The 14015-nt window shown below is 48.5% G+C and overlaps 1 protein-coding gene and 1 pseudogene across 1 annotated transcript; one reads left to right on the plus strand and one right to left on the minus strand.

The window, feature by feature from the left end:
* Window positions 1–1986: 1986 nt before the first annotated feature.
* Window positions 1987–6081, minus strand: Cyp2d16 (cytochrome P450 2D16; the record flags this gene model as incomplete). Its single annotated transcript, NM_001173036.1, is given in 9 exon segments — window positions 1987–2231; window positions 2328–2469; window positions 2909–3096; window positions 3302–3443; window positions 3623–3799; window positions 4204–4364; window positions 4456–4608; window positions 4862–5033; window positions 5845–6081. Coding segments are annotated over 9 exon segments (1503 nt in total). The 3' UTR covers window positions 1987–2052.
* A 3280-nt stretch (window positions 6082–9361) lies between these two features.
* LOC100721708 (peptidyl-prolyl cis-trans isomerase H-like) overlaps window positions 9362–14015 on the plus strand; it is a 63487-nt pseudogene continuing 58833 nt past the window's right edge.

The following is a 14015-nucleotide window of genomic DNA, read 5'->3' on the forward strand; positions in this document are numbered from 1 at the left end:
ATCTTTCACTGTGATACAGGAATGGAGGCAAGACGACTGTGCATCCACAGAGGGCTGAAGGAAGAAAACTGGGACAGCAGTCACCCTCGGAGGTGGGAGCACCCCCAAGACCCCAGCTAGCTGGTTCCCATCTGGGCAGACACAACCGATTGTACATACACTACGGTGTCTCCCTCACATATGCACCAGGAAGAAGGTGGTGTATAACCAGGCCAGGAGGACAGTGTAGCAGTGTGCCACACCGAGTGTGTGTGATGCGGGCTCTCACATCCGGTCTCTCCTGTGCTGCAGCACTTCTCCTGGCTGCCTGCTGTGCTGCTCAGCGCCCTGGTGAGAGGAAGGCACTGTGCCACGGCCTACGGCTGCTCCGCACTGTCCACCTTCAAACCAGCACCGTGACACGGAAACAGCTGCTCACACAGCCAAGAGACAGACAGGTCCGCGGCCAGCAGGGCAAGCACGTGCCTGACACAGGTATACAGGTTCTTAGTGAACATCATGGAGGAAGATAAAGAGATTAATTTTGATCCTCAGTGTGATCTGTAATTGAAAATTCCCAAGTTGTGTATTTCGGAAATTTTCGAATAAGATTTGGATTGTCACTTCTACCCAGGAAACAAAGCTTGTGGGAATGAGAAAATTATTACATATTCATGCAGTGGAAATTTACTCTGCCTTAAAAAGGATGGAAGTACTGATACCTCCTGAAATAGGAGAGAAAAACATGAAGACATTCCCTCAAGTGGAGTAAGTCAATCAAAAAACACACAGACAGGATTCCACTCTGATGACTACCCTACAGTTAGCATTTTCACAGATACAGAAAAAGGAATGGTGGTTGACAAGGGGTGGGGAGGAGGGCACAGGCACTGCTGTGTGAGGAGCTGAGGGCTTTAGTTTTCCATGGTGAAGACAGCTGCGGATGGTCAGTGAGCAAAGTCTTGGTCCATTATTAATACATCTGACACCACTGCAAAGAACACTGGAAAATGGGTAAGTTGAGGCTGAAGTGGAGCTCACTAGCAGAGCATCTGCTGACTGCACACAAAGTTTAGAGTTTGACCCTCAGCATGAGCAAAAAAGAAAAAAAGTAGTAGAGGATGATGCTAAGGTTTGCTAGGTGTCATTCCATGAAGAAATGAAGTCATAAGGATACTCATATGACTGCGAGCACTTTGCTGCAGAAGTCCGGGGCAGGACTGTGCCTTAATCACCATGGGAGGCCCCTGCATTAAACCCTGCATGTGCCAGAGCAAGCGATTGAATCATGGTGGGCAGCAGGGAAGCTTTCCCTAAGGCTTTCACAGATTCCTCCTGAGATGATCCTGGAGGAGCTGTGAGCAAACCTCAGCATTTATACCAGCAGCCTGGCCTAAGTGGGCCCTGAACTGCTTCAATATGACCCAGAGTGAATGTAAACTGAGTTGCTGAGGTCGGCCATGTCAGTGCACTGTGCCTATGGTATGCACCTCAAGAAAACCTCCGGACACCATGGCTGGACTGTTTCCTGGTAAGGAGTGCCCATTGTGTCAGGCACACCATGTAGTTCGGAGAACTGACCATCTGGGTGCTCTCCTCAGATAGCACTGCTGAATCTTGTATCTGACTTCCTGTAACCCAAGGCTGTGCCTTTCAGTGCTGCTGAATTGCATGTGTATTGTGTCACTGTAATAAACCTTAACAACCAGTATAAGAACATTGGCATGTCTATTGTATTTCTAGCTACTCACCTGAGGGGGACACTGGGAATCTCCATCATCTAATCCCCTTTCAGGGATAGTATTTATTCCTGAGAGAAACCCCTTAACACTCAGCACCTACTTGACACTCATGGAGCTCAGACTGCTGCTTAGGGTTTGCCACCAACTCAGCAGCCTGTCTTGGCTGACACCATGGGTGACATGGAGGCCAGGAATCAGGACTGGCTTTAGACACGTGGATGAAAGCATCACATGTGGGCTTTAAGTAAGGAGGAGTCAATACAAATACCAGGCGAGTCACAGATGGGTTTATTGTAACTTATCTAGGGTACAGTGGGGCATGGTGCATCCTCTACCGAAGCACAGCACAGAGCTGGTAGGGGGATGGAAGCACTACGAGGTAAGGCGCACCACGGTCACTGGGCCGAGGCTGCCCTTCAGGCACCGAGAAGCTGAAGCGCTGCAGCAGGGAGGTGAAGAACAAGAAGAGCTCCATGCGGGCCAGGGGCTCCCCAAGGCATATGCGGGGGCCTGTGGGTGGGGCAGGGATCAATGAGACTCCATCCTAAACCTCTTCCCACTTTAACACCCAGGAAGGGGAGAGAAAAGATGGTCCACTACAATCACCTGCGGAGAATGGCATGAAGGCCTCACGTTTCACAAAGCGGCCCTCAGCATCCAGAAAGTGTCCAGGGTGGAAATGCAGGGGCTTCTCCCAGACAGTCTCATCCTTCAGCACAGACGACAGATTGGTGAAAAGCATTGTCCCCTGGCAGAGACACACAGCATGAATGTGGCTTGAGATACACGACACAGGAATCCTGACACTTAATAACCACAAGCACACTCTATGAGGTACACACAGTCTGGTGGGGTACAAAGTCATATGGAGCCTCTCAAATATACTTTAATCCAGAAACTTCTCAGGACCATTCATGAGCACATGGCAAGGCCACAGGACAGGGATCCTGAGGGCGCCCATAGTCACATTATTCCCCATGGACATAGGATCCTCCAACAACTCCTCATTTGGGTTAATTCATCCTCTGATTACCCTGGGGGATCAGCGGGCACAGGGCAGCACTGGGTGCAACACCACTCACACAGGCTGGGCCTGGCAGCACCAATGGTAACGGGGCCCAGGTAGCAGAACAATTCCTGGCTACATCTGGCAGTGGCCATGCGAGGAAAGGAGGGACCAGGCCTACCTTGGGGATGAGGAAGCCTTGCACCTCAGTGTCACGAGATGTCATGTGGGGAACACCCATTGGGACGATGTCTGCAAAGCGCTGCACCTCATGAATCACAGCATTGGTGAGGGGCATGTGGGCCTGGTCCGCCATCTCTGGGCACCGCCCCTGTCCTATCACTTCATCGATCTCCTCTTGGACATGGCCTGAACAGACAAGTATCCCCATGCAGGTCAGTCCCTGGAGACTGGACTCTGACAATCTCCATGCCTGCATTAAGTGCTGTGTCCAGCTGAGCTGAACATCACATTTCATGTGCCTTGGCAGCTGAGGCTGGGAACCATGAGTTTCCCAGATCAGCTGTGCCCACTTCCCCTCCCTTGAGTTCCCATCCATCTGAGCCCAGCTCACGCTGCACATCCGGGTGTAGGATCATGAGGAGCAGAGCCCAGGACAATGTGACTGATGTGGTCACCATTCCTGCACCAAATAAGTCAGATACGAGTAGACGAAGGTTCTCATCATTGAAGCTGCTCTCTGAGTTCCCCTGGGCCTGAGAGAGGCAGAGAGGTTGGCCTCAGTGAAAAGGGGAGGGATGATTCAAATGTCCCCATGCACCACCCCTCAGCACAGGTGCTGGGTCTCTGGGAGATGCTGAGGCCCCACGTGGCCTCACACCTCCCAGAACACTTGGCTCACAGACCCTGATCCCTTCTCACAGCCCACTCTCACCTTATGCATCTCTGTCAGGAAAGCATCAGTCAGATCTCGGGGAGGCTGGTCTGGGGCCCAGCCTGTGTTGTGCTCAGCCAACAGCTTGTCATTCAAGGCAATGAAGGACCTCTGTGCAGACAGGACTTTGGCAGCCACACATGGGATTCGAAGGAGCAGTGGTATTGAGTTCAATACCTGTAACAGTATGGAGGCGGCCTGGGTGCTTCCTGTGCTCCAGACTCACAGGTGCCAGCCTCCTCCATGGTGACCTAAGAACTGGTGCTGCACACCTTTGCCCCGATCCCTCCACTGTGCCAGCAGCAAAACTCTCTCCTGCTGCTGAGCTGCCCCAAGAAACTCCTACCGTGGAAACCTCATGAGATTGGGTAACTTTCCAACATGGATACAGGCTCTACTCTTCTCTGCAGCCTGGAATCTCAAACACCTCTCCCATTACTACTGTCTGATTTGCCACCACAGACCTTTCTTCCTGCACTGATCCTCCCTGATGCTTTCTTCACATCCCTCTTGCAGGCAAGTTATCCTCTCAGAACCCTTATACAGGACGCTGTCCCTGTAGAGCCCTCTGAACCCCGCACCTGAATCTTCAAGCTGCTGTTCTCCCTCAAGGTCTCTTCCAGGAACTCTAAGAGCCTGAGGACCATCGGGTCATCATAGTCGAAGCGGCGTGCATAGATGAGGGAGGAGATCACATTGCACACTGCTTTGTTCAGCAGGGCTTTGGGGCAAAAGGGCTGTCCTGGGAACAGAAATGAAGGCCCTGCTGTTTGCTTTTCTCCCTATCCCTTCTGACGCAGTCCTTATCTTGTGTCCCTGAACCCATCACCCACCAGCATGGTTGGTGAAAGCAGCACACAGGCAGGCGGCCTCCTCGGTCACCCACTGCTCCAGGGACTTCTTCCTCAGGCCGAAATTGCGCAGGCTAGACACAGAGAAGCGTCGCTGCTCACGCCAGGCAGGTCCATTGTAGGCTCCAACAACCCCTGGAATGGGGAGCTCGAGTCAGGACCAGAAAGTACTAACCTGGGCCCATGCATCCTTCCCTCACTCTTGGCTGCTGATCTGACACAAACTTTGTTTCTACCACCATGCAACAGCTCCTTTTCTGACTTCATAGCCAGAAGACAAAGATTTCCATCGTCCCTTGAACATATTACCATGCACAATAAGTCTTGTCTACCTGTCACTAGCCCCAAGGTTATACTCTGATGTCATCTGTGACCTATTGACATTTACCTTGGGCTTTTGGTCCAAAGCCCAGTAGTGCATTGGTGGGCAGTGTGGGCCGATCTGAGGTATCCGTGCTGTGGTTCACCAGAGCCTCCCGCACAGCCAACAGCCCATTGACCACAACGACTGGAGTCCAGACAAACTGCAGGCTGAATACGTCCCCAAACTGATGTCGCAGCTGGAGGTGGAGGGACAGGGCACCTGTGATGTTGGGGCTCCTACCTTAATGTGTGTCCCAGCCTCACTGCCAAGACACAGAGACCCACTTCAAGCAGTGCAAAGACCAGGTCTATTTCCTTCTCTTTTCTGTTCGCTGTTTTCTTCTCCTTTTTCTTTATGGGAGTGATGAGGGCACTCGTGGCCTCATTCTTGCTACACCAGCACTCTGAGCCAACCCCTGCCCAACACCTAGCGTCTGGAGGCTCCGGCCACATTTCTTACATTCAGAACAACCACCTTACACCCGATCTGACAGCCCAGCTAGTGCCTGAGCAGAGGGCAGAAAACGTCAGTGAAATGTGCAAGCAGGGTCTTATCCTCTCTGGTTCCTCAGATAAGGAAACTCAGGTTCACAGATAGAACCAGAGAAGACTGGGACCCCATGACATACAAAGGATTTGATGCTAGAGATAGAACTTCTTTCAACATCAATTTCTATATTCCGGTGCTGCTTAGGACTCCTTTGCACTGTTTCCCCAGCCTCAAGTCTCTGCTCTCACCAGAATGGTCTCAGGTCCTATGAAAATTCTGATCCATCAAGTTGGATGCCAGTCACACTAACCCCTCCTGCCCAATTTCTACTTTGTCCCCCCACTCCTCTCATTATGGAAAGTGCAGTGTTATCTGCCCAGGTGGAGTCCTCCCCAGGACAGATCCTCTACTTCCCTTCTCAGATAAAACCATGTCCTTGTCCAGCATGTAGCCTTGAGCACCACTATTACTACAGGGGTCTCCTGACCTTTGCTGCTGTCTATCACCAGCTCCCCCACCTTGTCGCAGGAGTATGCCATGTTCTCGAAGTCCACCTGCAGTAGGTTGCCCAGCCCAGGCACAGGCACAGGGCCTGGCGGGTAACGAGCTGCCCAGCGTTGGCGTCTGTGCATCAGGTCCACCAGGAGCAGGAAGATGGCTACCGCCACTGCCACAGAGAACAGTGCATCCCCAGTCAGCAGGCCCATGGCTGCCCAGCAACAACCGCGTTGCTCTGAACAAAAGGAGCTTTTACCACTCTGGGCAGCTAGACACACAGAACACACTCTACCACTCCCTTAATATTGGAACTGGCCAGCTGTCCTCTTATAAAGCAGCTAATCCTGCCCTTTTTCCTGCATTGCATAACAACCTCTGTGTTCATTTTGCAACCAGAGGGTATAGAGAAGGACCAGATCAGATGAGTTCCACAGGTCCTTGACCCTTCTGCCTCTTCTTATTGATACACAGGGCAGGGAGGGTCCTGGGAAGAGCTCCGTGGCACTAGACAACTGGTTATGTGGGTTTCAATAATAACCCATGGTGTATCACTGCTCCAAGAAGCATAGTGAAAAGCAGACGCCAGGGAGCTGACAGACCAAACCAGCAGATTTGGTGACATACGATGGTTTGTCACACTGCGGTAAGACTGTTTTGCACACTCTGTAGAGAATGTTGCTGCCCAACAGGGATTAAGTGTTGTCCAAGGATTCTCAAAACCACCTCCAGCAGCTTCAGTTGCTTTGTGGCCTCTCTGAGCAGGCCACAGACAGACAGATCAGTGTGTGCCTATTTACCAAGCGAAGCACACAAGTGCACTCACACATGGGGAACCTCAACCGCACCACCCTCGAGGACAGAAACTAAGACCTGTTCTCATACTACCAATGAAGGGTCTCAGCCCTGAGCCGTGCTCACCTCAGGCCTCCTCCATGAGCACCATAGGGTTCTTCCCTTAGGAGACAAGACCCTGTGGGCCACACCCACGGCAGTTCAAGTTACTTTTACCTTTGATTTAAGCAATGCCTTGCTGGGACAGATGTAAGATTTTTTTTTCCTTTTTCTTTTTGACACACACTCTCACTATGTAGTTCAGGCTGCCTCGAGCTCACTTTGTACACCAGGCTGGTCTCAAAATTACAAAGATTGTCTTATCTTAGTCTTCTGAGGGCTGGGATTATGGGTGTGCACCAGTACGCCCAGCGAGAGGTAAACTTCTTGACTCCTCATTTCAGCTCACATTCTATTCGACCTTCCATGGAGGAGCCTGTGCTCTTCTTGCAAGCCTCTTCTTTGAAAGCCTCATCTGCGGATTCCTCTGAGGAGCCCAGTCAACTTAAAAATAATTTAACCAACAACAATGCAAAACCCAGGACGGTCTAGTGACTATGTGTCACAGTAGATACACAGTAGGTCCTCTGGCTAGAGAAGGGGAGGCGAGTGGATGGAGCAAAGAGACTTTTAGGGCACAACAGGAGGTTGCGGAGGGGTTTCCAGGTCAGGAACAATTCATAGTCATAGGAGGAGCAGGTCATGCTCAGGGGCCCTGACTCTGGCCACACCTGCAGCTCCTGGACTCCTCAGACGGTGTTTCTGTGCAGTTTCTCCCCACATCCAAGCAGTACATGAAGTATGCAATGCACCAGTCGACGAGCACCAGAGTGCCCCCAACTCTCCTAGGCAGCGGTTCCTCAGCCCACCATCCCTATTTAAATTTGGTGCACCTCAGTCAGCAGCATGACTGATTGGGACATAACAGGCTTTTCTCTTTCCCCTACACCTTGACCAGGTGGTCACTATCAGTAATGACATGGTTCATACCACTCATAAGCCCACGACCTCATCTAATGGTGAAGAATGGAGGGGAGAAGTCTGAGCTCAGCCTCATGGCCAACACCCGTCACTGCCCACTCCAGCCCTGCAGACTGCAGCACTGACTTTCTGAAATAGTTAGGATCCATGCGTTTCAGCATTGGACCTCCTAAGCTACTTCAAATCTAAAATCCACCACACAGCCCCTGGGCCAGAGCACAGCCACTAGCCCACTGGATCCCTTGGTTTTTAACCAAAAGCCGAAGTGGGAAACCCTCTGTAGCTCAGTCACAGTGAAAAGCGAAGAGTACAGGGTCAGGAGCCCAACTTTCCGTCCTCCTCCCCTTTCACCCTTGCTCTTTCAGGGCAGCTGGGAGCACAGCCTGCTCTGCGTGCTATGGCAGCACTGGGCAAGTCACACAGACGCTACGCACCTAACAGATGGACGGTTGTGTCTGTTACTACCACTCTGGTTCATAGGAGAGAATCTGCTCGGTAGACAGAGCACAAAGGCCCCCGGTTTAAGGAAACCTCCTTTCCAGAGAGCACACCTCTGCTCTTCACAACGCTCACATCTTGCTGATGCCCTCTGAGCTAGAATTCTGCTCAAATCCCACCTAGGTACCCATGCCCTCTACCCTACCTATTCCTGCTGCCCTACTCTTTCTTTTTGAGGGAAAAATTCACACAGAGGAAAAGATCTGGATTTGACAGAATTAACATGTGTTGAACACATTATGTGTCAAGCACACTGCACTGTTACAGAACTCCCATAACATCTACTTTTGGTGACAATGCACAGTGCTGGATTCCCCCAGGGACAGACCAATCTGGGGCTCACAGATCTCACCGAGCAGGAACCTAAAAAGGGGACAAGAACTATTTCTGCAAAAATGATCCGGTATTCCTAAAACACACCAAAATGCTTCAGTGACAGCCTCTTTCATCCCTGTTGCAGCCTCTCCACTGGTTCACTTTCTCCAAACACTGGGGAAGTGGCTTTAGCACTGACACCTGACTAGGCCCATATCAGACCTGAATGTTGCTCTTCACCTATCACACAGGTGATGACACCCTGGGAAGACAATTCCCCTTTCACCTGGCATTAGTGGAGAAAGACGCCTTCAACTTGGCTTCTCAATTCCAAGTCCTGGCCACGTGGCCTGGACCCACCATGATCGCCATAGCACTCTCTGATAACTCACAGAGCAGGGACCATCAGCTGTGGTGCAACCTAAACCTGTTTCTCCCTCCTGGAGGAAACAGAGCTCTGCCAGGGCCTCTGGCTCGCTCCCCCTCAACTCTGCAGCACTGTATTGCACTGCAGCCTCCACAACCATTTTTATGCCTCAGAAATCAAATGTTCCCAAATGTCTCAAGTATTCACAGGTTGAGTCACTCCGGATCAACCGCACTGACACCCGTACTCCTAAAGGAGACCTTTCCCAATAGGCAGAGGGATTTAGCACACCTATTCCCAGCCTTTGAATATGGCAAACCTGGGGCTCAACGAACTACTGTGAGGAACCTTTCCCTGTCTTATATTGTGGGGGTCAAATACATGGTCATATGTGCCCCACTAAGGACACTGTTAATATGGTGGCTAAACAGAGTGGCAGCCAGAAAGTTTCAATATGTTTTTACAGTCCTTATATATCCCTGTACAGATCTACAATCTAGAATAAAGCTTCTCTGGACTCATGCTTCTGGGTCAGAGTCATGGCAATGGCTAATATAGTCCCCATAAGCCCTGTGTTGTTCTTTCATGTCAGTGTCGGTGGCCACAAAGTTGTCTGCATAAAGATAGAAATGTTTGAAGATGTCATGCTGAAGACAGCCAAGAACTTCAGGCAGTTCTGCACTGGAAAATTTCACAAAAGATGGGGCTCCAAGAGGGTATAAGGAAAATACCTTCCACAGGGGCATAAAAGATTTCATGATTCAAGGTCAAGATTTTGTTAATGGAGATGGTACTGGAATTGCCAGTATGTACAAGAGCCCATTTGCAGGTTAAAATCTGAGACTCAGATCCTCAGCTCCATGGCAAATAGTAGTCTCAGTACAAATGATGTCAACTCTTTATCACCTGCTCCAAGTGGGACAGCTGGATGGGAAGCATGGAGCGTGAAAAAGTCCTTGATGGTGTGCTAGTGATGAGGAAGACTGAAGATATTCCTACAGGCCCCAGCAGTAAGGATCAACTGCCTGTGGTGACCTCAGTGTGGAGAAATGCATCTGTAATACAAGGCTGATTCATAACTCGAAAAAGTCACATGAATCCTTGTCCTGGTGAAGTCAGCACTTGCCAGCCAGAAATGCAAACAGAACAAATTCCATAGGTAGCCATTCCACATTCCAGAGGCCAACTACACCAAGACTCTCTAATAAACTGTCATTTTAGAATACTGGAATTGTTTCTTATGTGTACTGTCCAATATGATTACTGCTGGCCACTGTGACATTTCAACACTGCATATGGTTTGGGGTGGCCTAAAGAGAAATGTGTGACTGAGGAATGCAATGTTTAATATGTTTAAATTTTAATTTTAAAGAGTTCTTTGAGGCTGCTCTACCAGAGAGTGAGCTTTAAACTCAGGTTTCCTCCAATTCAGTCTCCTAATGCTGACTTGCTCAAGATACTGTACTTCATAGCTAATACTTAAGGATCACCACAATGAAAGCAGTTAGTTTTTTTTTTTTGTACCAGAGATCTAACTCACAATCTTGCACTTGCCAGGCAGGCATCTATAAGTTAATCCCCAGCATGCAGTGATTTTTTTTATGCAAAAAAAGAATCAAAATTCTCTTACATACATTAAGTCACTTGCAACACTCAAGCAAGAACAGTTACTGGTAGGTGTTTAATGGTCCTGGGACATCTGCCAGGAGTATCAATATCACTTAATCTAACTGAACCTTGGTCTCACACTCTGATGTGACGTATTTGACAGCGCCTAGACAGTCACCTTGTACACAGAACTAAAGAACTGATTGGCCCATTAGTCCTCCTATAGCTTCTCTAGCAATGCTCACCGCCAGTGTGGCTGTCTCCTCTGCTGTCCTCCCTCTCACCATCCACACAGCTCACTTTATACGTAATTGGAGAAAAACCAACGACAGACCAGGCTTAATAGATAAAGCATGTAATAGACACCAAGCATCAAACACAAATGAGTCTTCTAGAGACCACAGTCCTTTAGATGGGAGATCAAATTAAAAGTGTAGTGACAGTAAGGCCTTCAGTGTCACTGTGTGGTTCCTGGATTTTACATAACTCCCCTACCCCATCTATAATTGGTTTGGCAACTTCTGAAAACATACTAAACACTGACCTCACAGTCCCCCTTATGCATTCCTAATTTTGTCTTTTATTTCATTGTGGACCACAACCCTCACACAGGTAGCTGAGCGTCATGGGCAGGTCCCTGGCACAATTCCAGTTTGGACAAGCTCTTTCCAGAGTTCCCTCCTGGAAACACAAGACCTCTTGCTGCAACCACTGCGCTAGTTTCTCTTTCCTAGACTCTTCTGCGGACCACAGTGCCCTGAAAGCTCCCTCTCACAGCTGTGCCTTCCGCCTTCAGCACAAAAACAATAACACGGTGGTGAGTCATGAGACTTTCTTCTTAATTTAATGGTTTTGTAGACAGGATCTCCCTGTACAATTCAGGCTGGCCTTGAACTCACAGCACTAATCTTGTCTTTCTATCTTGGACATGAGTACTGTGTACGAGTGCCACCATGCCAAGCTTTGAAAATGTTTCCCAAACTGCATGCTCCATGAGAAAAATACACTTCTTTATAGAAAACTGTGTTTGTGACAGCGGAGATGCATTGTTTAGGGTACATTTCCTTTCTGTTTCGGAAAAACGAATACTGTGTAGGACGGTGATTTGTAGCTATGGAAGGAAATACCTGGACCTAAGGACTGAGCTAGGCCTGAGGGGGATGAAGCTGCTGCCCACCTTCTTGCCATCTCCTGGGTAGACGCTTCTTGCTATGCCACTCAGGTCGCCTTGTCCTGGAGGAGGGTGGTGCTCAGAGACCCAAGCTGTGGGGCTGCACTAGAAGGATGCAGAGGTGAAGCCTCTCAAGGCGGGATTTTATCTCAGCCTGCTCCCTGAGTCCTCTGGAACATGTAGTCTGCTAGGGTGCACAGTGCCCTCTGGGAATTGTAGTCCAGTAGTTAAGAGCCCAGTGGGCTGGGACTTACAGTGGGAGGGGATACCTCTGGCTAATTTGGGCTAAGAAGAAATGCAGTAAGAATTCTGAATATAATAAATAAGTGACTTATCTCATGTGGGCAAATGCCAGAGTAACAACTAGGTTCTCACTACTGAGGATGGCAATCAAAAGACTACATGATGACATATTTCAGTACCGAAAGTACAGTAAATAGACTATCAACTAAATTTTCTCTATGTACCGAAGTATCCATTGACAAATGAAGGAGAGGTCAAGACACTGCGAGTGAAACAAATCTTGAGGGATTTCATAATCAGCTTCCCTGCCTACCTTGGAATATGTTACAGAAGGAAATCTGCAGGATGAAATGAAATTACATTAAACAGTGACTGGGAACCACAGATGAGATAACATTGGACAAGGTAAGAACTGAGGCAAATGTAAAAGTAAGCACCATACAGTTCTTGCTTTGTTATTCCTCATTTGTACTCCTATACAACTGAAAACAAATACATAAAGTTATACTTCTATGTTAATGTGTGTAATGTACTCAGGTGTAACACAGATAAATAGCAATATACTGATACACCGATGGAAATGGTTAGGAACAGCTGACTTTGTCAACAATAAAACACAAATTATTAGAGTCAATCTCACACACCAGTAATCTCAGGAGACTGAAAGAATATGATCTGAGTTCAAGTGTAGCCACTGAAAATGAAACTGCAAAAACAATCCCACTTCAAATAGCATCAACTAGCCCTGAATCAAGGCCTGCAACTTCCCAATGCTGTTGGTTTCCAGCAGGAGCCTAAAGATATGTCTTGCAATAGTCTGTTGGCTATTGGGAAGAACATGGCAGACAAAGGGGAGAACATGGCAGACAAATAACAGCAGCCATGGAGGCTTTCTGAGATTACCAGTTTAGAATCCAGGAGCAGTGCCTTGTGAGAAGTCCTACATGAGGGGAGATGTACCCTGCCGACCCAGGAACAAACTAAGCTGAGAGAAACCAACTGGAAATGTAATCCTGATGCTATAACAGGAAAGATAAAATCTCAGTGCGGAAGCTGGATCCCCTGCCATTGGAAGCCGAGATTTGAATTTCCTGCTGCCGGTACTGCGTCCCAATCCACACAGCAGGGAGAGAGACACACGAAAGATCTGAGAGCTGGAATCAGCCAACCAAATGGAGTTGAGAGCAGGACTGGCAGGGAGCCCTGCATTGACCTGCGGTGAGTGAGAGAAATGGGGACCCTTTCATAGACTAGGAGGCTCCAACAGAGGACATTCTGGGAATGAGCAGACTAGCTGGAATAGGGCCCTGCAGTGACTTTAGTCGCATATTCCCCTCCCAAGCGCGAGTGGTGGGGAGTGCTTGGCCTGGTGATGCCGTGGACTAAGATCCAGTAGGCTAGCCCAAATCAGGTCCCTGTGCCTGGCAGTGCACCCTAGCAGTGAAGCATTCAGCAGGTTGACCTGGAGGGACAGGCCCAGCAGAGGCTGCCCAGGTCTGTGTCTCCCTAGTACAATGCAGTGGGAGGGAACAGCTAGCCAGCGGATTCAAACAAACTGTAACAGACAAAGGGGAAAAAAAACTGAGGCCTTCTACATACGCTTGTATGGAAGGAACAAAAAGTATGGGAAAAGGGAGCAACAAGAAAGGGTCCTCAGTCCCCAATCCTGAGAACACTGATGCATGAAAGGTAAATGCAAAAGAGAATGAAGATAGAAAACATGCAATATCAAACACGGCACCTATAGAAATAAAAAGGTATCTCCAGAGCCTCATAGATGAGTTCAAAAATGAAGTATTTAATGAAATAAAGCAAGAAATAAGTTAAATAGTTAGAGAAATCCTAAGTCCCCCCCCAAGAAAAAACAGATGGTGGAATGGAAGAACAGAAAAAAAGGGGAGAACTATTTGATGGAGAAAATAGAGAAAACATAGAATACGTGAAGTAGGTTCAAAGAGATTACCAGGAAACTAAAAACTCTATTGAAAGCTGGCATAACAGCTTGAAAGAAACTACAGATAGATTATCAGAACTGGAGGACAGATTTGTAAGGTGGGAGCATAAAATGAAAAACTTCTTAAAAATAACTAGAAAACAAACAGCAATAATACAAAGACTAGAAGATGATAAGAGGATCAATAACTTAAGAATTAAGAACATAAAAGAAGAATTAGGGA

The sequence above is a fragment of the Cavia porcellus genome, unplaced genomic scaffold, assembly GCF_034190915.1.
Source record: "Cavia porcellus strain 051 isolate PalLab524CR breed Dunkin Hartley unplaced genomic scaffold, mCavPor4.1 scaffold_40, whole genome shotgun sequence".
In the NCBI taxonomy this organism is placed as follows: domain Eukaryota; kingdom Metazoa; phylum Chordata; class Mammalia; order Rodentia; family Caviidae; genus Cavia; species Cavia porcellus.